Here is a 27878-nt window from a genome sequence, read left to right as displayed (position 1 = left end):
TTGAATGGTGTGCCCCTAGTGACTTAAAGAACTACTTCTAGCCACCACTTTTTAAAGGTACCACCTCCCAATGGCACCAGGTGGGAGCAAGGTTTAATCACCTGAGCCTTTGTGAGACACTCCACATCATAACTAAAATAGGAAAGTGATGGGAAAAGGTTTGATCTTTGTTGCGATTGTTCCCAGAGTGCTGGAGAACAGTGGATTTTGTTGTCTCATATTATTGTTCAGCCCCAAGTAAAAACTTCTTTGCACACTCATGAACATGTACCAGAATGGAGACACGAGTCATCTTTTACTTTTGCATGAAGAGACTGTTTATTAAGGAGTTGATTACAAAGCGCCCAGGTCCTTGAACTGTTCTTCTTTCCCTTGTCAGTCAGGGCAGAGGATCTGAGCAGGCTGAGGGACTACTGCTACTGTCCTTAATCATAAGGATGGGGCTTCAGAGTTGCATGGAAAAATTCACAGAGGGGTTGGCTGTCATTCAGTACTTTGCCTGGCTTCAGCAGTGCTGGGTTCAGTTTGCTGCCTGAAGGTCACTCTAAGGGGAGAGAAAGACAGCAGTTAAAGAAAGACAGCCTTTAACCCAGAAGTTGACTGCAGCACGGTGAGGGTTAACCCACACCCCACCAGATCCCATAGCACTGCTTCAGGGATGGGATAAAACACCTGGAGTGAGCACCCAAGAGTTCAGACTATGAGAGAAGGAATTTGGAGGTGAAGCCTCTGGAAGGGGGAGTTGCAGGAGGAAATCCATACAGATGCATTTGGGGTCCACCCAGAGAAAATAGGTGTAAGGTACCAACTCTGGGGTCACAGGTTTCTGAGTGAAGCACCTGCTGACCCTGGCACAATGCTGGCTGTCAGTAACTAGACTTTCACTGTTAACATATAACCTGGTGTGGGCTGTGTTTCTTGTCCCTGTAGTTAAGGCTCAGATGTCATCCATCTGATCTGTTTGCCTGATCAAGGCTGGCTTGTGTAAGGTTCTCTGACCCCTGATAGAGTCAGTACGAAAAACTGAGAGCATGAAGAACCACCCCGAGAAAAGACTGACTTTCTGCCATTTGGACCCTCTAGGAATTGCTTTGGGCCCAGATGCAGGGAAGGATGGGGTCAGGTGCAGCTTAAAGTTTGAGTCATATGAGAGAAGCTGATGTTTTCTGGGTCAAATTTCATACTGATTGCACAGGCAGAGGAAGAAAATAGGTAAGGTCCTGTATTTGAGGCAAAATCAAGTAAAGCAAACCAGAGAAGCAAGGAAAAGAATTGTGTTTCAGTTTCTTACCGATTTCAGCGGTTTGACATCGGCATTCGATAAGGCAAATGAAGACACTCCTTCTGGAACATTCATTTGTTTATACAGATCTGAAATAGGGAAGAACCACCTTGTGACAAGAGTTAATGGAGATGGGTGGCTCTTTTGACCACAGTCACGCGTGGGATCTCTGACGTGTTTGTGGCCCTAGGAAAGTCACTGCCACACACATTCAGCATGGTGTCATGGGTACTGTCCACCCCAGCCTGTAGGATGGAGGCAAGGTATGGTGTAGGGGAAGAAAGGCCCCCAAAGCAGGTGGGGACCTGGTGGTCTAACACTGATGAGAAGCGATGCTCTGCCTCACTGCAGGACCTGGCTGGAGGTTGTATGTGCATTTGATGACCAGTATACTATCTACAACCACAGTAGGGCTAACCAGGGATGTGCATACCTGGCATGTGGCACCACCATTATTGTTGCCCAAAACGGTTATGATATAACCTTCAAGAGTCAGAACCCTAATGCCTATAGTGGTGGTGACCCAGGTCCACTGCTCATTTGTATGCCCAGTGGTCTTGGTCCCAAGGCTCCTGTGGACAAGACTTCCTGGGAGCCGCAGAGGAGGCATCTTGATCTCTTTTCCCTTTATAGCGTTAGCTGCTGCCATTATACAGAGAAGGTGATGTGTAGCCCGGCAGAGGACAGGATGGCCCTGTGCTGGGTGCTTTAGTGTCAAACATGTGTCATCTATGGCAGCTGTCAGAGTTATTAATTCCACATACCATTGAAGACAGACCAGGACTTCTTCATGACTTCAGACAAAATGCCTTCCACCTGTTCCTTCTGCAAGACACGGGAAGACATTTTCAGTAGAGCCTTGCAGGCCTCTGCTTGTCATCAGGGCCTAGGACCTCAGCTCAGGCTGCAGGTTCCTGTGGGATTTCTCTATTTCATGGGTTTGCCATGTGTCAGGGTGGAGTGTAGAGATGGATCTCAAGGTATCCTTAGGGCTCCCATGTTTGGGAGTTTGGGAGCCCCTCTTTTGTTTGTTGCCCTTGTGGTTCCATGAGCAGAGGTGTTGTCCTGTGCACTGCCACCTTGCTACTGTTACCGCAGGTGGCTTTGGAACTTCAGGAACAACTTGGAGACCAAAGGTGGAAGGCCTGGCAGTTGTTGGCCACTGCGTCTGTTGTGATGTGGTTCAAGGATGTATAACTCTAGGTCCATCCCTGTCATGGTGCTCCTTCTCTCTTTCGTGACCCTACTCTGAGATTATATGGGGTCCATCCATGTTATGGTGCTCCCTTCTCTCTCTCTTGTGACCGTCCTCTGAGATCATATGGTTTGCTCTGCACCTTTGCTTCCTTCTCATTGCTCACCCTTCTCTGTGGGAAGTCAGGCTTCTGCAGAACGGGTTGGGGTGCCACTGTAACAGTACCCCACTGTGTGCACTCAGAGAACACTCCTTAATCTCTGCCCTTTAACATCCAGGGGGCAACTCTTAGCATTAATGACTATATTTGGGTGTCTCTATGAGGTCGTGGGTCAATAATACTCAGTCTTTTTCACTGAGTCCACAGCCAGGAATATCCTATTGTTTCCCTGCTAACTAGAGACGTAGGGATTGCTAGCCTTGGAATGTTCCCTGAATCTGATGCTTCACTGACTACCCATACCTTGGGCTGCTAAAAGGACACATTTTCCATTTCCGTCTCTGGGCACCCACTGTGGGCCTTTCTCTAGCATGTGGCAAGACTTTAAGTGTCTTGTTCCTTTGTATGTGTTTACATATATGCTCCTTGCAGGCCCCACACACATATGTCAGTGTGAGCATGGGCAGTTTTGGTTTAACAGTTGTCCAGAGAGCCAGTTAGGAGCCTATGTTTATGTTCCACAGTAAGTTTGTGCTCTAATCCCCATGGGCCTCTTTTTTCCCCACTCCTCAGTCAATGGTCTGGCATTGACATGATTTCCCAACTATCATGGGTCAGTATAAAAGAACACATCAACTTACAGCCTCAGGGGGCTCCACTCTGTGATCAGACCTGTAAGCCACAAAGAACAGAGAAATGTTAGGCTCATGGAACAGTACCGCTCATGTTTAGAGTTCAAGTCTTGTCTCTGTTGGTTTGGAATGAGTCATCTGTAGGCAGGAGCTACTGAATAGAACAGACAGATGACGAAGAGCACAGAAGCCACAATTCCTAAGTCCCTGTAATGATTCAAATATCTGCCCAGAACCCATCATGTCTCTGTGTTTACAGGGTCTTTACATTCCTGAGGTCTATGCAGTTGCACCTCGTAGTACCTTGTGAGTTTGATGTCTGGTACCAGTTTGGTTTTTGAAATCTTGCTGTTATGGCTGACGATTAATTGCTGAAATGACACAAGGGAGCATGAGTGAGACATGGGTCCATGGCCTTTCCCTCCTCTGTGGGGACACCAAGGCTAAATGGGCCTCAGGGTTTTGGGAAGCGTTCATTCCATGTCCAAGTCCTTGGCCTTCTTCCAACTCACGAACCCTCATTTCTCAGCACTCACCGTTTTCCCAGTGGCAAAGTCCTCACCATCCTTCGTTATTTTCACCTCATAAAAGACTCTGAGGAGTTTGTCTTTCTGGAAGGTATAGGCTATTTTGGTGATGTTGGCTTCCAGGTCATTCATCTGTTGTGAAGAAGACTTCAGTTAGTTTGGGGAAGAGGATGGAGGTGCTGTATCATGAGCTAGCATGTGCTCTTCAGTCTTGGTTGAGATCCTGAGTTTGGTCCTCTAGGCTTGATCTTCCAGCTTGGGCCTTGTGCAACTGAGAAGAAGAAATGACAGGGACATTCCCATCTTTTGCTCTATTTAGTTCAGTGGATGGATTTTGAGGCGGAACCCTTGTGAAATGTTACTTTCTATCAACTCTTTCAAAGTGAGGCACAGACATTGGTATCTCTGTAAGTTAGAGGCCAGCCTGGTCTACAGAGCTAGTTCCAGGACAGCCAGGAATACATAAGGAACCTTATCTTGAAAACAGCAACAACAACAAAACCCAAAAAACCAAATGTAACCAAAAAGCCCCCAAACCAACCCCCCTAAGACAAAACAAAATGAAACACCCCTTCAGATCTCATTTACACCTCTACTTTCTCCCTCAGAAGTGACAGTCTCAGCTCATGTCCAGAGTGGCACAGACCTGGGGCTGATGAAGGACACTCACCTTGACAGAGCTCTGCTTGGCCACATAAACTAGAAGTGTCTTCAGCATTGAGGTGGACATGGTTACAGAAATGGTGGCGTTTCTGGGATCTGGAGGCAGTCGACTTCCAGGCACGGGCACTGTTCTTTTGCCAATGTTGGCTTCAACCTAGGGCGAGGAAATCAGAGAACTATCTGTGTGAGTGCAGGAGACTAGAAGGAGATGGAAGGCCTGTGACTTGGCTCTGCCAGGGCAGGGTGAAGAGGCCTTTGCTCCAGTGGCAGGGTAGCAGGGCTCAGGGCGGCCAGGCTTTCCTAAGAGGCCATGAATTCTCACCTGAGGGCCAGTCGCCCTTTTATGATGGACTTCATGATGACGTGTGTTTACTAGTTGCTTCCTGTCCTTGTCACAATCTACAGACCTGAGGTCTGGTCTCCCTCCATGTCTCCCTCCTTCTTTTCTTCCCTCCCCACTTCCCTCCCTCCCATGTAGCATAAACCATCATATGGAGAAATAAGTTCTTAGATTAAAGCCATTCTTGAGTATTTTCTCTGTCTTTCGGTCTGTTTCATTCTCTTTTTGTATGCATTCTCTCCTCATATTTCTGAGCTATAATCTCTTTCTGGAAGGGATATTGGAACATTCAGAGTTGAAATAGAGAAGATAGGGTTTTACCTAACATCATTGTCCTGTTAGTTTTTTTTTTGACTTTTGGGTCATTCATACTATCTCTTTATACTAGTTATATTCATAAACCATGGCTCTGTTTCCACATGTGACATGTGTAGAAGAATCTGACCCTCAGGTTGGCTATGTCCTTTGTTTGTGTTGTAGGTCATTGATGAATGTCCTACTGAATGTGCATGGATTTGTGTTCCATCATCTGAGAGCAATGTTGTTGATGGATTTGCAGAAGAGAAGCTGAACCAACTCTGTCTCCTTTTTCATCACTTGCCATGTTCTGCTTTTGCCTTCCTGCTTGGGTAGCAGGTATTTAGAACGAGCTGGCCCTTTTTGTTTTGTTGTGTAAAATCCCCCGAGAGTGGAGACCTGAGCTGGGCGAAGTTTTTGTTTTCTCTGTTGGGGTTCTCACAGGCCATGTGCTGTGGGTTTGAACTGAGAAGAACGCTAGCCTGTCTGTGCCCTGATGAGTACTCAGGAGACTAATCCCAGGAAAGCATGGGGGTGAGAAAAGAGCCGATCATTATTTTACTGTCCTGACTTTTTGATCTCTTTGGTGGGCTCAGGTAGGCTTTCAGCCTTCATCCAGTTATTGCAATGACAGCAAATACTTACACAGTAGAAGATGGAAAGTCCTTTGGGAGATATCCTGGCACTTTGAGTCTTGTACTTGAATAAGCCGGTAGCTGTGGAGGAGAGCGGGGAGGAATGGAGAGAGTTCAAACGGCCATTGACGGCTGCGGTGCCTCAAATGCAGCTCTGGTCTTCCCCATAGATGGACATTTGATTCTGTCTGCCTTCCATGCACAAGGTGCTGTCTTGGATGCCTTCTACATCCCAAGGATGCTATGACCTTGTGGTTTACCCACAAAGATTTAGATTTTTTTTTAACCTGATGTATCAAAATCTTCATGGAGAAGGAAATACTATCTATCAGGACCATGCATTTTGTCTACCCTGAGCCTTGAGAAAAGAGCTAATTTTCCTACTTCACCTCTCTGTGTGGTTCAACCAAACATGTCCTCTCACCTTGGCTGTTGGCATGTTTATAGGGATATTGTGAGATTTCCTGATCCCAGGACACCATAGATGAGGACCTGGGACTGCTCCTGATTCAGACTCTTTGCAGTATTGCTTTGAAAACCGTTTGGGTTGGGAGCTCTGTGCAGATGCCCCAGAGGCACTGTGTCCTTTGTCTTCCATGTGTTAGAAGCCAAGTACTTTCAGAGAAAGGTCTGCTGGGGCATTCTCCTTCCTAGGTGTGCTGAGTAGGCTGTGTGAGCCCTTGTAGTTTTGGAGTCTGGTATCCTGGAGCCCCTCCTCTGTAGTATGCCACCCTGTGAAATCTCCCAAGGTCCCTGGGGCACCTCAGTGTACTGGGCATATACCACCTAGGAAGTACTCACCGTTCTTGCACTCATTAAAGTTCGCGAGAACGACAGCACACGAGTCGGAATTCTCCAGCTGTGAAGTCACCACAGGTTAGCTTAGCTGAGGGAACACCAGTCGCTTGTCTTATCATCCTACCTCCTCCCGTCTCCCCTTTCTTCCCACTTTCCTGTGCTATTTTCTGACATCTACTGGACTGAAGTTATCCACTGTTCTCAAATCTTGTGTTCTTTAGTTCTGCTGCTTGGTATATGTAGTGATATTTCATTTGTATTTTAATAAGTAAAGCTTGTCTGGAGATCAGAGTGTGAAACTGCTTCCCTGGTCAGCCTTAAAGACCAGGCAGTGTTGACACACATCTTTAATTTCAGTAACCACACCAATTGCCATAGAAACCAGGCAGTCGTATGCACACCTTTAATGCCAGCACTAGAGATGAATATGAAACAGGAGGAGACAGCTCTCAGGTCAGTCTCATTTTGAGATGGCTGGAGGCAGGATCTCCATTGCAGACTGATGCAGATAGAGGTAAGCGCCAGTTACTGGCTGATTTACTTTTTCTAGTGTTCAGGTTGAACCCCAGTATCGATCTCTGGGTTTTTATTAATTACACTACAGACTTATGGTCCAGAGGAACTGCTTGTTCATGTTGGCCCTTGTGCTCCAGGGTTCCCTGGCACTGTTCCTCAATCTGTCCTAGCAGCAGGGCATTTACAAAGGTGAAAGTTTCTCCCCTCCTTCCTAGGGATCATGTCTGTGCAGAAGCCCCACCCCTTCCCTGGACTTACATTCTCATTCATTTCTGCTGTCAGCAGTACTGGGACGAGATCATTCAAGGGCAGAGGCACAGGGAGAGGCACAGTTCCTGTGACCCTGAAAGATATAATGCTGAAATAAGTGATCTTCATGTTTCTGGGTTTTTCTGTGTCTTAGACAAATGGGCTCACTGATGAAGGCATCAGATGATGTCTGGCTTCTAAATTAACGCGTGAGTCCTGAGCTCTTGTCTTGGTCTTTAGTGTTTAAGGAGAATGCAAAGATACCTGTGCAAGTCACAGGACACCTGGCCCAGAGGTCCCCTTGGATGGTTTCACCCTTCAGACACTGGAGCACATTGTCCACAGACCTTTCTGTTGTCTTGGTGTAGCTGTAGATCTGAATTCACAGCCATCTATATTCTAGTTAGAGAAACTATAATGACTCCTGCCTAGGCCATAGCAGAGGGAAGGAAGGAATGTCAAAGGTGGTTCTGGGCAGGTGAGAAGCATTTCTATTTTTCTAGTGTGTGCCTAGTCAGAAGGGCCTGGAGCCTGTATCTGTTCCAGGAGAGGAGCCATAGGCAGCTGGCCCACAGAAGTGGTAGAGAGATATTTACTGTGTGGCCTCGTGGTTCTTTTTACATTTTGACTCAGGTCCGTGTACTGTTTAGGGAATATATAGGATGAGTCACTTAAATAGAGCCGGCAGGAAAGATATAAGATTGATATGAGAAGGCTGTTCTGAGCTACAGAGGAACTCTGGTCGTCAGCTCTCCTGGCATTTCCTGACTGTCTAGTGTACTATGGTGGACCAGTCTCCTCTGAGACAGCAGGTGGCCCCTCTGGTACCCTTCTGCATTGATTGAGTAAAAAGAAAGCAGGTTTTACGTACGTCTCTATTAACTGAATGTTGACTTCGTTGACCTGGAAATGTGTGTCCTGGATGTCAAGGTTGACGCACTGGGTGTTGTTGGGGGAAATAACAGCTTTCATCGTCACTTCCATTGCAGATTGAAACTGCAGTAAGGTGATGACAGGTCCAAGTACGCTGTGGAGAGGATGTGCAGGCTGTTGTCATACTGTCTGGGAGGTGAGGCTCCAGCAGAGGGACGGGCATTTGGGAATCAGCCTCAAGGTTTGGGGAAGGTTGTCGTCTAGAGGGGAGGGCTGTGTTCCCAGTCCACGTGCTCCTAGGTACTCAGTCCCATGCCACAGAATGAAGAGGTTGGCCATTTTTGGTAGTTAGGTAATATCTGACAAAAAATTTCCCCAAGTAGCCTTGAGAAGGTCACCTGTTTTTGGTTGCAGAACCTACAAGTGTCATACTTATGTCTTCTAGTTGTGTGGAAATACATAAGAAAAGCCTAGCAGGAGACAGGTTGGGCTTCTTAACATAGGAAGGTCCAGACAAGGCAAATTGTGTGTGTGTGTGTGTCTATTTTTCAGAGGCAGGCTCTCACTCAGTAACCCAAGCTTGCTGGAAAATAGGTGACTGTCCTTTTTTTGTCTATGTGTCCCTGTCATCTGGCTCTAGGATAGGGACTTCACATCCTAATCCCCGGTGACCCGGCAATCATTTTGGGAACAGGCTCACCCTTTTCCACCTATGTTGGCAGTGACTGCCGAGTGGACTTGGATCTCATCCGCTGCCATGGTTATGTCTATGCTGTCCACGGTTACGTCATCAACCTTTAAGCTGCAGAACGACAACACAGACTCAATTCTCCTCCTGAAAACCGCCTTGTCCTCATGAGAAATCCCCATGAGGCCGCCAGTTCACCACCACCTGAGCTCTGCTTATGGCTGCCGAGCTCCTCTTCCCACCCAGTGGTTCAAGCTCAAGACATCCTGGTCACATTTTGCAGCTATTCCAGCAGGAATAAGTATGTCCCTGTATGAAAGGGTGGTTGTCCCAGGGGTTGCTGTAGGGTGAGTGTCAGCATTCCCAGTGAGTAGTTGTTTGTGCAGAAACCCAGAGGATTGTGGAGGAAGTACTTACTCGAGCAGAAGGTCTTGGACCTTGACCTTGAGCAGATCTGAAAGTGGGTCTTTGACACTTTCTGGGAGTATTTCATTCACCTTGGCCTCTACAGAGTCTTTCAGGTTGTCTACGTTCCCAATCATGTCATCCAAAGGCTTCTTGATATCGGCGAGCACGTCTCCATTCAGAAGTCCTTTCCCAGGGCCCTTGTCTCCACCGAGGCTTAGTAAGCTGCCCAGGCCACCACCGCCCCCTGGGAGTAGCTGGCTGAGGCCTCCAGCGGCCTTGGACCCTGAGGAGGGCTTTGAGGGATCCTCATTCCCTGCTTTGCCTAGGATACCATCTAGGCCGAGACCGCCTGCCCCTTGTAGGAGGGAGGTGGGATCTAAGAGTGAGAGCAGGTCAGCGCTGTCCACCGTGGCTAGCAGTGTCCCAAGTACACCTGCCATGTTAACGTCATCACACTTGACAATGTCCTCGATCTGTGGGGGCAGAGCGTCCATGAGATCTGAAAAAGATCAAGAGACAGTCCTGCTGTGTGGTTTCTGTTCAGATCATCCCTAGCGGCCTCCTTTTGGAAGATGGCATGTTGGAATATGGGCACTAGGAACTCTGAATTCTGCCTTCCAATTAGCGTGCTTCCCCTGCCCTAGTTAAGAGTAGTTGTCTGTCAGATAGGTCCACATTTCTTTTTGTCCATAGCTCCTGTTAGTCCTCATGGAGCTAAATTGTGATGAGGTCATTTGCTTCAAAGATACTTGGGTGTAGAGTCAAGGTGGAACCTCATATATGTTTGTTATATTACTTGTCATATGTTTTGTTTCTTTCTCTTCCTTCATTTAAAAAATATCACAAACACACACACACACACACACACACACACACACACACACACACACACACACACGGTGTTCTCTGGACTGGACCTTTTAAGGTCTGAGCCATGAGACCTGTTTCATTTTATTTTGTTTTGTTTTTCTCCCTTGTGTCTATTTCTCAATATCAGCTCTGCTCTTTAGAGTCATCATGGTGCCCTGATCCCCATTCTCTGTGTTTGTTTGAGGTTTATGTTCGGATGTGGAGCATGGCTTCCAGATGGGGGATAATTTATGATTTTGATATCTTGTGTATATGAAGGACTACAGAAGTAGGTATGTAGTTAAGGGACAGCACAGTTACTCTTTCTTTCTAGGCCATTTTGCCTCATTTGCCTCTGGTGTTTGATTCACCTCACCACTTCAGTAGTCTTTGCAGAGTATTGTTTCTGGGATGTGCTATTTTGGACAACCTTTGCATTTGCCCGAGGCTTGGGCACTGAGAGTCAGGGGCCTATCATATGCTTCCCTCCATCTGGTATAAATAGGATGGGAGACATGAAATTCTGGGTAGTAGAGAGCATGCTGAGTGTCATTCTGTGACTTTGAAAATAGTCTAATCTCTAGATTGCTATCTCCACATCCTGTCTTGCTAGCTCTAGTAGGAAGTGCATGGACAAAAAATGTCGGTGAAGTGTTGAATATCTTCAGCTTTGCTAATTTCAGAGCTGAGACTGATTGAACCAAAGGGCATCTGACTCAGCAGAATTGCAGTTGAAGCAGTCCCCTGAAGCATCTCTTACAACCTTGCTGGTCCTTCTTTGTCGAGTTCTGTGCCTAGGACATTGGACTTATGGGGGTGGTAATTGGCCACTGTGACAGTTCAGTGGCTAATGGCCTTCATCTCCACCCTGTCATGCTCTGATGCAGGCCTTTGCTAGACCACTGCTGCAGGGAACTTCCAAGATCTACAAGGATTTTGTGTTGTCCTTTTTTAGTTTTCAAATTCTATCCATTTCCTGTTTAATAAACTAAATCACTTCTTTGCCATGCTTTTAGCTACCCAGGTTCCTATACTCCCAGCCTTTGAATTCCCCATCTCTTGGACCAATGTGTATCTCAGAGAGAGGATGGAGTTCAAGTTTCATGAGAGCATATGTGATTAATGGCTTCCTGGCAGATTCTTAATTTTCTGTTTCCTTTTTCTGGAAACAGGCTGAGGGTTAATTAATTAACTGTGGGAGTCTAGGTGAGCTTAGGACACAGTAAGGAGAAACTCTGTGGTGTAACAGAGTCTCTAGGTGGTAAAAACCCACTTGAAGGCAAATAGAGAGACAGCCTTTGGGGTCAGACATGTCTGTCATCCAGTGTAGCATTGGTCTGTTCTGGACTAAATAAACATTGGAACCTTACATGAAGCTTCACCATCTCCCTGAGCTCTTGTATTAGCTGGATTCAGCCCCTTGCTGTTACAGAATTTCTAGGTTTGAACCACATTCCCTTCTCTCTCTAGGCACCAAGAAGATGTCCCAGGATTCTCGTGTTTGAAAACCACTTGTTCAGAAGGTTGACTGACCCTGCTCTGAGCTCAGAAATGATCAGGCTATGGGAGGTGTGGACAGGAGCCAAGAGACAGCTGAGGTGAGTCTTACTTACAGTCTTGGAGTTTGCCACTGGAGAGGAAGTATCTGGCTGCAGGTGCACACTTGCCGCCTTTGGGGAGAGCTGGATTAATTTTGGGAGCTGAGCCTTGCTTGTTGGGGGGATCTCTGAGGCGTGGTGGTGTTGGCAGGTTAAGAGGGAGGGTGTTCACATTGGGCACAATGGCAGGGAGAGTGTTCAGCCCTGGGGGTGCTTCCACCAGGTCAAGTGTTCCTTCTTGGATGCTCAACATGATGGCCAAGGCCCAGAGAACCCACATCATGGTGACTGAAACCTGCAGAAGAGAAATGAGTCACACATCTCATTCCCAATGCGCCTTCATGCTGGCGTGCAACTTTGTGTAGAGGATTCCCTGTCAATGTTGTCTGAGCCCTGTCCTGAGCTCTGACTTCCTGGGCTCATATATACCATCCTCCTATACTGTGCAGTCACATGTCCTTTGTATTACCCCCAATATGAATTTCTCCCCTCTGTTGTTTCTCAGTGCTGAGGTTGTACACAGGCCTTGCCCATGTTATACAACTGCTCTAACGCGGAGCTATGTCCTAGCCCCTGGTCGTGTCCTAGTCCCTGTCTGTGAACATGTCAAGACCTTAGCTCCAATCTCAGGTTTCTTCCCCAAGTGTCTTCTGAGTGAGTAGCTAGTACTGGACTTTCCCTGAGGCATCTATAGAACTGTGCCAGCAAAGCTGGGCACTAGGCCCCATTCTTATCCTGGTTTCCCTGTCTTGGGTGGTTTTCCTCATTCATGGTGGATCTGAGCTGTGCTGGTCACTCCTGGAGATTATTTCCCATCTCCCCTTCTCAGATTCCTCTCTTATGCTTATTCTCTAAGTGCTTTGTCTCTGACATTTACCTTGATTCAGCTGATTATTCATTTTGAGACAGGGTCTTAATCTACAGTCCCAGCTTTCCTGAAGCTTGCTTTCTGGTTCTGCCTGGCCGTGACATCACAGACAACTGTTGTCTCTGTCCCTCCAGTGCTTGGATTAAAGCTGTGCCCCTCATGCCTAGCCTGCTTCTTAGTATTCGAATTACAGTTATTCATTGCTCCTCATTGTGTGTTCTTAGTTATGTGTAAGTCCCAGGACGAGTTGATGGAGCTGGTTCTTTCTTTCTGTCATGTGGGTTGCAGGGATCAAACCGAGTCCATGTGGATTGGCAGCAGGTGTCATTACCAGATGAGTGGTTTCCCTGTCCCCTCTCTTCACATTTAGAGCGGTGCTGAGGTATGTGTCCTTGACATCTTCCTTTAAGATATGTGTTGGACGGTGACATTTCTTCCCTTTTGCCCTCATTCACCTGCCATGGTTTATAGTATTGGGGGGTCTGGGTCTTTGCTGTGACCTTTGGGAAAGTTGTTAGAATCAATAGGTCACTTCTGTCAAATCCTGATCCTATAAGTTCTGTTTTCTTAATGAAAGACAGAACCCTGCATATGTATTCCTGTTTACAACAACCATTCCTCAGACCTCAGCTATAGCCCCTGCTTTACAGAAACACGGCACAGTGGAGGCTCCTGCGGCATACCTGCCCAGCAAGTGCCTCCTCCACTCTTGACTGGTACCACTCTGGTAATTACTTGATGTTGATTTAAAATATCATCTATAATCCCTCTCCTTTCATCCTTCCAATCTTGCCATGCCCCATCCTCTTTTCATACTCCAGTAGTCTCGAGTACCCGTGTCTTCCCAGAGCTGAAGGGGCCTTAGTCTGAGAAGCTGATGAACCTTAGAGGGTGGTTGTGATGGTTTAGATAGGCATTGTGTACACACACACTAGCAAAAGCAAGTCCTCTATTGCCATTGCCATCAGAAAGTGGTTCCAGTAATTCAAGCCAGTGACAATTCCTTACCTGGAATAAATTGCCTTTTTGAAAACTAAATCTTGCCACCTTTCCACCAGACTTCTCCCTTTCCTCTCTGAGCTCTGGGAAATCTAAACAGTATTACGTCCATCTAAACACACTGTTAGGACAAGTGGGGCCTGAGTTCCTCTTAATGAGCTCATGGCTATGCTGACTTGATGGACCTCTCTCAGAATTCAACAGTTTTCTGTTTTCTTAAGAAAACAATCTTCCATCTGGCATGCCTTCAATCCCAGTATACAGGAGGCAGAGGCAGGCAGATCTTCATGAGATCGAGGTCAGCCTGGTCTACAAGAGCTAGTTCCAGGACTGCCAGGGCTGTTACATAGAGAAACCTTGTCTCGAAAAACCAAAAGAAAAAAAAAAAAGTCTCCCAATCAGCCTTGATATCCACCGTCCTACTTTAGGCCCAGTGTCCTGCAGTTCAGCAGCAGAGGAACATTCTAGATTGTCAGTGAGGAAGCCCTAGTCATCTGTCCAGAGGTGACCCGTCCCATGGTCGTTCCCAGGTAGCCTGCCATTCTTAGTGCATCCCTCTGGGCAGTCCTTACCTTGTCCCTCTGAAGGGTCAACGTCTTCAGAAGCTGCTTCTCCTCCTGGTCCTGCCTCTGACTGTCCACCCCAAGGCTGCACCCCACTTTTATAGGCATCCACTGTCTCCTATAAAGGTCATCATAGAGGAAGGGGTATGATTTAGATGTGCTGATAAGACGGGCGTGATGCAGTCTGCTTTCCAAAATCAGCAGCGTCTCTTCTTGCTTTTGTTGGCATGTTCCTCGGCCTGTCAGAGCTGGTTTTGAGATGGCAGAGGCAGGCACGTCACAGAGAGAGTGCATAGGCCCTAGGGGCCTGGTGCTTCTTTGTGTTCTGTATTCAGCTATATGAGGAAGAGAAGAGTACAAATTCTTTTGATCTGGACCTCCTTGAGTTTATCATGCTAGGTGGCTGATCTTTCTCTTTCTTCCTTTCTGTCACAATCTTGCTATTTTGTAGTCACACGTATTGGGTCAACATCAGGGTAGAAAGGGCCTTGAAGCTGACAGTTTTCAGTCTTCTGAAATTCATTTCATGGCTCCAAACAATGCCCCGGGCATAGGTGAGACTCAGCGCAGGATGACTCTCAGGAATCCATGGTACAGGACCATCTCAGACATGATTGACATGTAATATCTAGCAATGTAACGATGTAACAATGAGCATGGGATGCAGGTGGATGCACCTAGGGACCAACTTAACTTAAGAGTATTGCTGTGTTCCAGAGTTTGTTAAAAAGGAAAGCTAGAAAACTGGGTGTTACCCCTTTTCTTTCTTCTCCCCATGGAGTATAGCACGCCTATTAGAGATGAAGGTGTTTTAAAAGACAATGGTATCCCTACTGGCAAGGAGACTGAAACATAGCACTCTTGTGTATGGTAAATGACCCCTAGAATCCCAGTTTGGGAACAGAAAGGCTGGAGCTCAGTGCCAGCCAGAGGAGGGGTATGTCCTGTAAGGGATTTCATCAGACCACCAGCAGCAGAGCCTGCAGGGGATAGTGATGGGAGCAAGCACATCCTGACTGGAACTGCTGAGCTGACATAACACTGGCCTCTACTTAGCCTGAACCTCATGCCAGGGCCCTAAAAAGAGTCTCAGTGGGGGAGACAGTGTGTCACTGGTCTCTTTGTCCTGCTTCCCATGGAGACATGCCGATTAAGTCTCCTTCTTGTGCTTTTCACATTCATTTGACTTTTAGTTGTCTCCTTGAGAGGGGTGTGCAAACCTGGCTTGTTGGGTGGGGCACCGCGTGTGACCCTAAATTCAGTAACAGAATGAGGCGTGAATGGTGTTAGTGGTCTGTGATGGTTCTGGTTGTACCGAGTTTCTGCTCGGAGCCTGACTCCTTTCTGCCTCTTTTCTCATCTTGGGATTCTCAAGCTTCCATGCCTGTTTTCTGGTGTGAGGCTTCCCTTCCACTTTCAAAGAAAGCTGTGGGGCTCCCATCCCTGAAGGGTTTGCCATTTCCCCTGCACATGCCATCACAGGGTCGGGCACAATCTGAGACCCAAGGCAGGATGGGGTTATTCGATGAGAGGTCACTCATGCCTGTTCCGACTGCCCACATGCTGGACTAGAGCAGTCTTCCTACTCGCTGTCTGGCCCTTCAAGCAGCCTCAGCACGTCCATTCATTGCAGGGCTCTCACCAGCCACACTGGTCCTTGCTCTGAATCTCAGCAGCTGCTCCCCCTCCAGGCCCCAGTGTGGTCTTGGTGAAATGTCAGATGCAAAGAACAGTTGACAGCTGACCTTTTCTCACAGGGCAGAACTCAGATGCTCAGTAGAAGATAGAACCTAAGTGATCTGGGTCTTATTTTTTTGGACATTTGAGGGAAATTGAACCATGTTTTTGATGACAGTTTTGCCACCTCTCAGTGATTAGACCTCTTGATTTAATGTCCCCTTTGGAGTCAAACAACTTATGTGAGAGGCGGGAAGTGAGCACATCAGGAGGCAGTCTGTGGTGGCCTCTGGTCCTCCTGGTTCTTAGGAGGTGGGGCAGCCATTGAATTCTGCCAATCCAGGATATACGGAGTGTGTTATGCAGGGCAGGTTTCCCAACTGGGGACAAAGGGTTGACAAAGGGCAGCTTGTCTTGGACATTAAGTGATTTGACCTTCTGATGTGCCGTTGAAGGGAGAGCCTTTCAAGGCTGTCCAGGGCCGGCTTGAGATCACAATTGCCTGTGATAAAGCAAGGTCGGTGCCAACTCTTAATGGCCTCTGTGTGAAGAGATCACAATGGGCCAGCTTGAGCCAAAGGTGCCCCGTGGACACAGCCATCAAGATTTCCCCCTTCGATAGCTCACACACAATGCGCACACTGGTGCACAGACTTCCGCTTCTCTTTTCTCCTTGTCTGTGTCTGCTCTTCTCTAAGTAGGGGCTGAGTTGGCCCTTTGTGCTATTGCTTCTGTGGTCTGATCAGTTCTGACCTTTGGGAATCACAGGCCACAGGTCCTTCTCCTGGGTTCTTTGTGTCTCTGAACCTTCTGAATTTGTAGGTAAAGTGTGGTCTGGTCTGCACAGGTGACATTCTCTTGATGAGGTCTCATTCCAGTTTTTCTCATACTAGACATTGAACCAATGTCTTCCATGTGCTATGTATGTACTCAGTCATCAAGTGCTGTTCTTTTCATCTGCTCTTTTAACTTTTATTGTTATTCTAAAGAAGAAAAATGGGGGAATTTATTTCATGTTTTTGTGAGGTTTTAGCTTCTTCTATGCATGTGTATTGTGTGTGCTTGTTGGCCATGGAAGTGTAATCCACTTTATCTGACATTATAGATGGTTGTTAGTCACTGTGTGCATACTGGCATTTGAGCTTCAGTTTTCTGCAAGGGCAACAAGTGTTTTTAACCACTCAGCCAACTCCTAGCCATTTAATTCTCTAATTTTCTGAAGCTGGGTATCATTTACCTCAGGCTGGCCTCAAATTGGTTATCGTAGCTGATGGTGATCTGGACCTCCTGCTCTTCCTGTCCTGACTTTCCCACATCAGTGATCACACATGTGTCTACTACACACTCCTTAACTCTGCTTCAACTTTGAGATACAGCCAGAGTCAGTTATGCAAGGTGGACTTAATCCTTTACTGCCTCAGTTTCTATGGCGGCTGAGATTACTTGGTCTTAATGAATTTCTTTATGTATTTTGTTATTTACAAAATGTGACAATCCCCATAGCCAGAACCTGGGAACAACTAAATGCCCCTCTGAAGAATGGAAGGAAAATATGGTACATTTACACAATGGAGTACTACACAGCTGAAAAAATAATGACATCTTGAATTTTGCAGGAAAGTGGGTAGAACTAGAAAACATTATTTTGAGTGAGGTAACCCAGACACAGAAAGACAGTTATCACATGTACTCACTCATAGGTGGTTTTTAAACATAAAGCAAAGAAAAACAGCCTACAAACCACAATCCCAGAGAACTTAGACGACAATGCGGACACTAAGAGAGACTTACATAGATCTAATCTACATTAGAAGTAAAAAGTAGGAAAAGACAAGATCTCCTGAGTAAATTGGGAGCATGGGGACCTTGGGGGAGGATTGAATGGGGAAGGGGAAAGGCAAGGAGGGGAGCAGAGAAAACTGTAGAGCTCAATAAAAATCAATAAAAAACAATTAAAAAAAGAAGAAAAGTGCTACAATCCCATAGTTTAGAAGGAGGCAAGATTTCTGATTCAACTTTTGGGGTCAAATGGGTCCAGAAGTGAACTGTGATTGAGCCACTTGCAGACTGCGTGTCCTTGGTTATTAAGCTGGCCTGTGCCTTAGTTCCTTCAGCCTACTTGAGTGTGAGCTCCTCTCTCATAGGATAGTCATGCATTAAATTAGATGGAATACATCAAGCAGTTGCTATCTTGACTGATATATGTGAGTAGCTACATTTTTCTTTCTTTTTCCCCTAAGAACTTAAAAAATTATTTTGTGTGTGAGTGTTTGACTGCATGTACATCTGTGCACTGCATATGTACTCGGTACCTGTGAAGGCCTTAAGAAGGCATTGGATTCCCCAGAACTGAAGTTACAGACAGTTGAGATGGGAATACCGGGAATCAAACCTGGGTCCTCTGGAAGAGCAGTGAGTGCTCTTGGCTGCTGAGCCTACTCTCCAGCCCCTGTGTGTTTTTCTTCCTTATGTCCCTCCTCCTTCTTTTCCTTTTCCTCTTCTTTCCTCTCATTCTTTATCCTTGCATCTGCTACACTCAGGTTTCCCCTGAAGCTTTTGTTCAGTTTTATATTATCAAATTAGCAGTTCTGTACATGTCCAACCGGAAGTTCATGCATGCAGAAGTGAGCTCAGACTGGACTATAGAGTTACTTCCGTCAGTTAGATAAAAGTAATCATCCCTTAGGAACTTGTGAAATCAATTCCTATCTGCCTAAAGGAGTCTTTTTCCTTACCTCTGGCAGAAGGGACATATGGCTCCATTGACATACACCTGTGGTTGCATATCAAAGCCCATGCCAGCTTGCAGGCTTCCCCAGTGCCTACTCACAAGCACCCTGAATACAATATATAACATTTCAAAGCCCCCATGCCAGCATTCCAGACCTTTTTACTTTTCCAGGATTTTCTTCTCCCAGATACTAGTTTGTTCTCTTTATAAGAGTGCCTGCCTCTCTGACCCCTGCTATTCTCCCTTGTTTCTCTATATCTCAGATCTGGACTTTTCCAGATGCCTCTGGACATTTTCTCTCTATTATTTACAATAAAAACTTTTCTCTTAGCCATACGATGGGACAGTCATATTGGTGTTTTCTTTTCTGTGCCTTCTCATGTACAGAACTCCCTTGTGATCATTGTATGGTCATGCCATTGACTAACCTGCCCTGGGGATAGCTACAGTTGATCTCTTGGGTTCTGGGTCTCCACTGAATTCAGCATGTGGGCAATCCTACGGGTACTGGCCCTGCCCAAGGTCAGTGGAGGTGTATTGCTCCTTCCTTGGGACAGTCCTCTTAATATTGGGTCTGCACAGTGAAGTGTGTACTGGGCCCAGGCTTATTTGTGTATATTTACCTCCTTAGAACTGGCTTTGCCCTTTAGTCCATGTAAGGACACCCTCTGTGTATTGGGTCTACACCATAGACAGCATGGGCACAGTCTCTTAGACATTAGACATGCGCCGATTTCAATATACAAGCAGCCTTCTGTGTACTGACTTGCCCTGACATCGACATATGGGTTGCCTCTTGAGTACTTGCATTGAGTGCCAATGTGTTGCTGACCCCTGACTATGTAGGCAACCTACACTGGGGCTAGTGTGTTTTCAGTCTTCCGGGTGTTGGGCCTGCCCTGGTAGCCACATGCATGTAACTTTCTGGATCTTGGATTTGTCTTTTGGTCAACAAGCATACAGCTTCCTGGATTCTGAGCCTGCTCTAGAGTCAGCATGAGTCACCCCCTGGTCAGTGGTTCTCTGTCCAAATAGGTTGAAGGTGTGTATGGTCCTCTGGACCCTTTCCTTAGATCAGCATGTGAGCAGCTTCCTGGGTGATTTTGGCCTTACTTTCCACACTCATCACTGGAGCTCTGACAGCGTGGGCGTACCTTGTTGAAGTTGTAGCAGCAAAGGCATAGCTTTTCCTGGTAAGGTTTATACTTTCCTATTGGCCAAGCATGGCCAGTATTGGCTCATTGTAGGTTTTGATGAAGATGAGGATGAATAAGCAGGAGGAAGTCAGAGCTTCAGGAGGAAGAAGTAGTTACAAAGGCCATTAAGGAAAAAACTTCTGGGACATATTAGTCTATTCTCCATCAGGATCTGGTCGGTCCTCAGTATCTGCTAACAATGAAGTAATGGAAGTGTCATATTAAAAATTCCAGGAAGTACAGATAACAGAGAAGGGAGACAGGCACTCTAACTTAGACTATCGGAGTTGATTTAAAGGTGTCTCCTTCTACTGGTAGGTGGAGTTAACGTTAGAGAGGTAATAATCAAATTGGTGCTCCCAGTCAATTTTTAAAAAGGTTTATTATTATTATTATTATTATTAATTTAAACCTTTTAGATTATTAGATTTATTTATGTGTATGAGTGTTTTGTCTGCATGTGTGTATGTGCACCTATGGATGGTGTGAGCTGCCATGTGAGTCTTCTGTAAGAACAAATGCTCTTAATGACTGAGCCATCTCTCAAGTCCCTGTATTATTTTTAGTGATGTGTATGTGTGTGTGTCTGTACACATGAATGCCGGTGCCCCTGGAGGCCAGAGGCATCAGATCTCCTGAAGCTGGAGTCACATACAGTAGTGACCCACCTGATATGAATGCTAAGAAATAAACCTGAGTCCTCTGCAAGAGCAGTAAGCACTCTTAACTTTGGAGCCGTCTTTCTAGCCCCCACTAGATTTTTTTTTAAATAGGAAAAGTTTTTTTTTTCCCACCTAAAGTCTTTGGATTCAAAATACAGGCATCATGAATGTCATAGTCATATGTTCTGGCCCCAAATAAATTGTAAGTGTCCCATGAATGGAATTTTTTTGGAAGATTTAAATAAGATTTGTCGACATAACAACTAGATTTTGTCATCAAACTTCTCCCTGCCCTGGCATGGAGACATTTGTTGTCTTTTGGGGTTGGTGACTGCCCTGCAATCCTCCGGACTCTGGGGAAAGCTACTTCCTCGTGGACTATGGACATATAGCACTTTCCTGTCTGCCTTCATCATCCCCTTTTCCCCTTTAACTGAGCCAGCCATTCAATTAGGCCATTATCTCCTCTTTATTATCTGTTTTCCAAAGAGGAAGAGTGAAGTACTTTGACGTCTGTGCTTGAAATCTATCTTAAGTGTTTCTTTGTTAGTTCTGGGTTCCTTCCCTTTCCCAAGTCTTCATTTCATCCCTGAGTCTTCATTTCCAGGCAGCTGTGATTGTTCCAATGCTCCAGACCTGTGCGGAGTCTCTGAAGCTCCACCATTTTGGAGTTTTCTTCTTTCATGTGACGTCCGGGTTTGTTTTTGTTTTTGTGTACATGTCTTGTTCAGTGTGGTCAGGGTCGAGCTTCGGGAGTCACTGTCACAGAGCAGAGCGGGCGTTCTGATCACTGTTTCTACAGAGCTCAGAGCCAACGGTCTGAATAGACAAGGAGATTACACAGTATCAAGAGTAGACGCCAGAAACCCTCACTGCTGTGTTCTCTCCATTTGAGTATTTTGTAATTTTTTGGAAATATTTATGGACATGACTAAAACTAAGCCACACTACAAAGCAACAAACAAAATCCAAAATGAAACCTCAGACATGTAGATTTATTTTATCCAAGTTGTACTGAATAATGGAAAAAGTGAATAATTAAATTATTTTAAACATGAAAACTGGATTCAAATAAGACAGATGTTCTGGGTAATCAAGACCATGATTAGTGAAAACCATGATCCTTTTGTTTGTTTGAGAGCGGGTCTCTTTACACAGCATGCAACACCATGCTTCCCCAGAACGTTGTTCATTAACTCTCAGGTTGGCATTATTTAATTACATAGCCACATACCCAGTAAAATAATAAATATCTGAAGCAATTGAAAAAGATTTATTTATATAATAATTTAAGAAGCATTAAAAACTAAGAGAACTATATACTATCTTGGGTTATTCCATTTGTTAATGCATTTTAAGCCAACGCTTTTGCAGAATTTGACAAATTATTGGTCTCATTTCTTTATTCAATAGTCTACATTAATAAATATATTTAAATACTTGTCCATTAAAATGAGATCCATGATCCCTATGCAATTTAGCAAGAATACCCTAAAAAGGAATCATTACCTTAATATTTTAAATGTGTGTGTGTGTGTGTATGTGCATGTGTGTGTATGTATGTGTACATGTACATCCACTGTAGCTAGAGTTACAGGCAATTGTGAGCTGCCCAATGTGAGTGCTGGGAATCTAATGCCAGCCCTCCTACAAGAGCAACAAGGATCTGTCACCACTGAGCCATCTCTCTAGCTCCAGGCATACTTCTTTAGAAGAGAATTTTTCCTACTGATAAGGAAGTGGCTGTCTGGCAAGTGAAAGCATGAAACACACAAAAATAAACTCTAATCACAGATTTAAAATGTTTCATTTAAATGAATGTTTCATTAAAGAATAAAACAAAGTTCTTGCTTTTGTAAGCAAGTGATTTCTTTGTTAACATTACTAAGAGAAGATCAATACTTAAGAACACCTTGTTGTTGTAAACAGAATGAAACTTACATTTTATATCAAGGCACTGAATTCTGACATTAAAAATCCAGTAACTCATGATTATAATTGACTTCATTATTCTACATGAAGGCACAGTGAAAGCACTGAACTAGGCTACTGCATGTGCAGAAAGGAGCAGGCTCTTTCTTGGGAGGCAGAGAGAGCAGCAACAGTGGAAAGAGCCAGTGGTGAGTTGTGGTGGGGGGCAGTGTGGAAGTCAGAGCAGCCTGGTAGCTAGAGTGGGAGGTGTGGGTGAGTCAGAACAATCTCTTTAAGTTGAATGGCTTTTTCATCTAGTTTTATTTCTGGTCATCATAGGTTTGGGCAGTATATGGTCATCAATTTAAATCCACTATAAACGAGAAGTTACTTTCATGACATAATCAAATACATGGGATTATTTGAAAATTTAAGACATCCTGGTTTATCTTTGAGCAGGTTGTGGAGTTTTTATTTTTTATTTATTTGTTTATTTTATTTATTTTTTTTAAACAGACTCTCACTATGTAGATATGGCTGTCCTGGAACTCACTAATGTCAGTCAGGCTGGCCTTGAACTCACTGAGATCCACCTGCCTCTGGAGTGCTGGGATTAAAGGCATGTGCCACTACACCTGGCATTTGTATAGTGTTTAAAATGAAATTACCTTAAAGTGATTGTGCATACACACATGCCAATGGCTATACATGTATACTATAGGTAGAAATCTTAAAAATGATAGAAGTGGTAATATCAGCATAAATCATATTATACAGCACCTCTCAATCTTATTTAGCTCTTTGAACATAAAATGACAGACAAATCATATAGACAGATTGGATGACGGCTTTAGTAGCACACATGACAGCTGGAAGCACACGACAGCACATTGGAATAACATGCAATATGATTTCATTGACTATTGAGAGAGCCAGAGGGTAGAGTGGAGGTTTTTGAGTCTGTTTTGTGTAGGTTTTTTTTTAACTTTTATTTATTTATTTATTAAGGATTTCTGCCTCCTCCCCGCAACCGCCTCCCATTTCCCTCCCCCTCCCCCGACCAAGTCCCCCTCCCTCATCTGCTCGAAGAGCAGTCAGGGTTCCCTGACCTGTGGGAAGCCCAAGGACCGCCCACCTCTATCCAGGTCTCCTAAGGTGAGCATCCAAACTGCCTAGGCTCCCACAAAGCCAGTACGTGCAGTAGGATCAAAAACCCACTGCGATTGTTCTTGAGTTCTCAGTATTCCTCATTGTCCTCTATGTTCAGCTAGTCCGGATTTATCCCATGCTTTTTCAGACCCAGGCCAGCTGGCCTTGGTGAGTTCCCGATAGAACATCCCCATTGTCTCAGTGTGTGGGTGCGCCCCTCGCGTTCCTGAGTTCCTTGCTCGTGCTCCGTCTCCTTCTGCTCCTGATTTGGATCTTGAGATTTCTGTCTGGTGCTCCAATGTAGGTCTCTGTCTCTGTCTCCTTTCATCGCCTGATGAAGGTTAATATTCATGAGGATGCCTATGTGTTTGTCTTTGGGTTCACCTTCTTACTTAGCTTCTCTAGGAACATGCATTACAAGCCCAATCAATCCAATTATAAAATGGGGCACTGAGCTGAACAGAGAATTCTCAACAGAAGAACTTCAAATGGCCAAAAGACACTTAAGGTCATGCTCAACTTCCCTAGCGATCAGGGAAATGCAAATCAAGACAACTTTAAGATACCATCTTACACCTGTCAGAATGGCTAAAATAAAAAACACCAATGTGTAGGTTTTTCTTAAGTTTTTAGGGGATCTTACTTGCGCAGGACAGAGAAATTCTGCGAGCTGAGTGCTTTTATGTCCTTCTCCCCTTTCCTCCAGAACATCTTGCCTTTTGTGACAGGCTGAGATCTGTGCTGCAGGAGGGTGGGGGAAATGAGGGTGGGTAGAGCTTTATGTCTTTGGTGTGTGGCTTCCTGGGGGTGCTGAGGGGACAAGAAAGAGGTGCAGCTGAAGGCATTTCTGCAGGGTAAAGAATGAGGGACTACTTTGTGGGTTTTATTTGGATTTGGTTTGAGAGCCAATTTTACTTGGGTCACGTGTCGGCAGTGAAGAAGTGGTAGGGTGGAGGGGCTGGCAATTTGTAGGTGGAAGCATAATGCCTTTTTTCTGAGAGGAGGTGTGGTTGTTTCCTATGTATGCAGTCCTGCAGGCAGGTCTGGACAAGGCACCCCCGTGAAGGGCAGTGGGCCAGGAGACAAATGCCAGTGCTGGGCTAGGGAAAAAGGAGTGGGAAGCAGAGAGAAAGGGGGAAGATTTGACTGGGAAGTTCCCAGAGAGAAGGAAAATCACCCCTGGAAGGGAAGAGCTGTTTTTCTGTCTCTTTTCTAGCCACATCTCCAATGCAGTACCAAAGCAAAGGCACTGATGGCTTGCCTTGACAGATCTAAATGGTGATGAAGTCTGCTGGGAATGTGCAACGGACATAAACCTTACAGTTTAACAATGTACAGACAAGCAATCTTAATTTATTGTATTACATTATGTGTGTAGTTTCAACTCAAATCTTTAAAAAAATGAGGCAATATCATTATTTGTTAATGTGACCATATCGCACGATATTAAAAAAGGACATGAAATGAAAGGGAACCAGAAAGGGGGGGATGAAAATGTCAGAAGGACATAGGCAGAAAAATGTTTTAGCAAAGAAGCGTTTGTACGTTGTAGAGGGAACTTATGACATAGAAGGCTGTTGTAAATCATAGGATGTTTATAGAGAATGAGCCTCTATGAGATTGTATGTGTACATCATATAGCTATAATATATCATAGTCAAGTATATATAATTAAAGGATATTAAAATGTCTGATCTCAAAGATCAGTGCATTGATGGCAAACCTCAATGTAAGTCAATAGAATCCTCTTATGTATTGATCTTAGCAACATTTACAAAAATTGGCTTAAAGAAAAACATATGTATGTCCAATCCAGATTTATTTAAAACTATTTAGTTCTTTGTCTCAGCCTTATGTAAGTAGTATATGTCACCTACATTTTAGAGCATGACTTATTCTTTAAAACTGATGTAACTAACCTTCTGGGTGTTCAGTAACCACACCTGCAATTCCATATCAGTGTAGATGGGGAACTAAAAGCACAGCCTGTATTTTGGCCCTTGCCATCCAAGGTCAACATTTCCCAAATGAACACAGGACACCTCTCATAGTGCCATGCAGCTCTGGTAACTCATCTGTCCTCTTGGCTGAGATGCAGAACATATCCCAGAAAGAGGGCAAAGCCCTCAAAGCTTCCAAAAGAAGGATCAGAAAAACCCCAACTCACCCAAAAATGGCACAATGGGCAAAAGTAATATTAGAAGAACCCGAGGCCTCCCAAGTCTCAAGTAACTTTCTGATGGCCAGACCTTCAACTGGCCTTAATAATAAAATTGGAAATAGTCAACTTTGGCCATCTGTATGGTCTTAGACACCTAACTGAGAAGTCCAGCTGCAACTAGAACGATTAGAGGCTTTTTAGCCAGTCCAAGAACTCACATTTCCTAGACAGTGAGTAGGCTTAAGTTCACATGAGATGTTTTAAGTTTGGTAAGAAACTGCAGCCTGCTCTGGGTATATCTTCAATACCAGCAGAGGCAGGTTTGTCTCTTAAGTTCAAGGCCAGCCTTGTCTATAGAGTGATATGCTAGGATAGCCAGGGTGACAGAGAAACTGTTTTGAAAAACCAAATAAGGAAAGAAAAAGAAAGAAGGAAGGAAGGACAGACAGACGACAGAAAGAAAGAAAGGAAGGAAAGAAAGAAAGAGAAAGAAAAACTGATACCCAGATATAGGCATTTAGCTTACTTTCTTTTTTTTAATATTTATTTATTTATCATGTATACAATATTCTGTCTGTGTATATGCCTTCAGGCCAGAAGAGGGCATCAGACCTCATTACAGATGGTTGTGAGCCATCATGTGGTTTCTGGGAATTGAACTCAGGACCTTTAGAAGAGCAGGCAATGCTCTTAACCTCTGAGCCATCGCTCCAACCCCCTTAGCTTACTTTCAATACTCTGTGCCTACATAGTACCTGCTGCCCAGAGACAGGATCACTATTGTTCCAACATGAAGGTCAAGGAGGGTTAAGTCTCTTGTCTTTCTCCTTCCTGAGAGTTGACTTGAGAGGGGCCTTATGCAGTGACTCTGGCCACTCTAACAGCGCTCGCAGTGCAAATCCTGGGTTCACGGCTCTTGAGTCAACCCTTGAAGGCCAGAGAAGGAAAGACCTAGCCAGAAGCCCAGTAAGCCAGACATAGCTGGATGCTCTGGTGAGCCTGTGGGCTTTCATTCAAACATTTCATTTTTATTTTTTTAAAGATTTGTTTTATTTTTGTGGATAGGTGTGTGTGACCGTGTGTGTGTGTGTGTGTGTGTGTGTGTGTGTGTGTGTGTGCGGGTACCCACTGAGTCCAGAATAGGGCGTTTGCTCCCTTGGAGCTGAAGTTACAGGTGTTTGTGAACCAGCTGGTACAGGTGCTGGAGTCCAGGCTCGGATCCTCATGGGGAGCATCAAGTCCTCTCAACCACAGAGCTCCATCTCCAGCTCCTGATTCAGAGACTGAATCTGAAATAAAAATCTCCTTTGTTCTGCCTTTTCCTGGTTCTCTTGGGCCCTAGAATGCTAAGCTTTTGTTGAGATACTATCTGTGTACAGTGGAGTGGAATAATTTCTAATGTTCAAAGGGCTCCTGTTCCACTTTGCTAAGTCTTTGTTTTCCTTATGCCTTCTTCACACGCTGTCCAGACACCACTTTCTTTCCTCACATTACCTGGCTGCTCCACAAATGAAACCATGGAAGCACTTTCAAGTCCCTTAGACAGGACCACCAGAGAGGTACCCTGACTGCCACCCCCAATAGCCCCACCCAGCCAGAAGACCAGTCACCACCCCCACCCCTTTTCCTCATGACAGTTAGGGTCACTGCCTCTGAGGGGATGATGGGAACAGAAGACAGAAATGGCTCCTTGATTCTTGTCCTCAGCTCTGTCCTGACTGGAAGGTAAAAATGCCAGAAATATTTTAGGGCTCTAGATCCTTCCCTGACTTCTTGTTATCTTTCTTCTCTGTTTATACAGCTGCCTGGAAACTGTAGGTGAGGGTGTTACCAAAACAGCAGTTCAGATACCTAGGGAGGGAGAGGCACATGGATACCTAATGGGTGGGATAACTGGACCAACCAACTCCCACAACCCATTTTCTGCCATAAGTCATATAAAAAGTCCTCAAACTAGCAGCTTAATGCCACTTTAATGGCGCCCATCCCTAGGCCCTTCTCTTGCTACCCAGGAGCTTGTCTTGCTTCTTCTCTCTTAAACTCTCACCTGTGAGCCTATAATGAACTTATCTATAGAAACTCACCCTATCCATGGTTGCTCTGTGAATTTGTGAGACACTCTGGAGCCACAGACACAGTGGAAGGAATTTTGTTTGACTCTTAACTACTAGCACTCAAACTCCTGAATTAAGCCTGCCCGAGGCTAGGAAAGCCTCTGTTATACTCAAGAACCCCACTTTCCTCTTGTTTT

At 45.2% G+C, this 27878-nt stretch overlaps 1 protein-coding gene across 1 annotated transcript; it reads right to left on the bottom strand.

Moving 5' to 3' along the window:
- Nucleotides 1–334: 334 nt before the first annotated feature.
- Nucleotides 335–14191, bottom strand: LOC142845141 (vomeromodulin-like). Its single transcript, XM_075963905.1, has 15 exons — nucleotides 14150–14191; nucleotides 11726–12005; nucleotides 9273–9762; nucleotides 8868–8969; nucleotides 8166–8321; nucleotides 7304–7388; nucleotides 6533–6590; nucleotides 5742–5812; nucleotides 4467–4613; nucleotides 3806–3928; nucleotides 3573–3640; nucleotides 3279–3309; nucleotides 2047–2107; nucleotides 1292–1371; nucleotides 335–544 (listed from the first exon to the last, which is right to left on the bottom strand). Exons 2-15 carry the CDS (start codon nucleotides 11991–11993, stop codon nucleotides 521–523), a joined length of 1764 nt encoding a protein of 587 aa, XP_075820020.1. The 5' UTR covers nucleotides 11994–12005; nucleotides 14150–14191; the 3' UTR covers nucleotides 335–520.
- Nucleotides 14192–27878: the final 13687 nt, after the last annotated feature.

This window comes from Microtus pennsylvanicus, chromosome 2 (assembly GCF_037038515.1).
Source record: "Microtus pennsylvanicus isolate mMicPen1 chromosome 2, mMicPen1.hap1, whole genome shotgun sequence".
Classification (NCBI taxonomy): domain Eukaryota; kingdom Metazoa; phylum Chordata; class Mammalia; order Rodentia; family Cricetidae; genus Microtus; species Microtus pennsylvanicus.
Note: the sequence above shows the minus strand (reverse complement) of the source record. Positions and strands in the feature narration are given on the sequence as shown.

Coding starts and splice junctions, on each gene's coding strand:
- LOC142845141 (XM_075963905.1), bottom strand. CDS start 11,993: ATGATGTGGGTTCTCTGGGCCTTGGCCATCATGTTGAGCATCCAAGAA. Junction 8,322..8,867: donor GCCAACATAGGTGGAAAAGG/GTGAGCCTGTTC, acceptor TCCTCTCCACAG/CGTACTTGGACCTGTCATCA. Junction 545..1,291: donor ATGTCAAACCGCTGAAATCG/GTAAGAAACTGA, acceptor CTCTCCCCTTAG/AGTGACCTTCAGGCAGCAAA.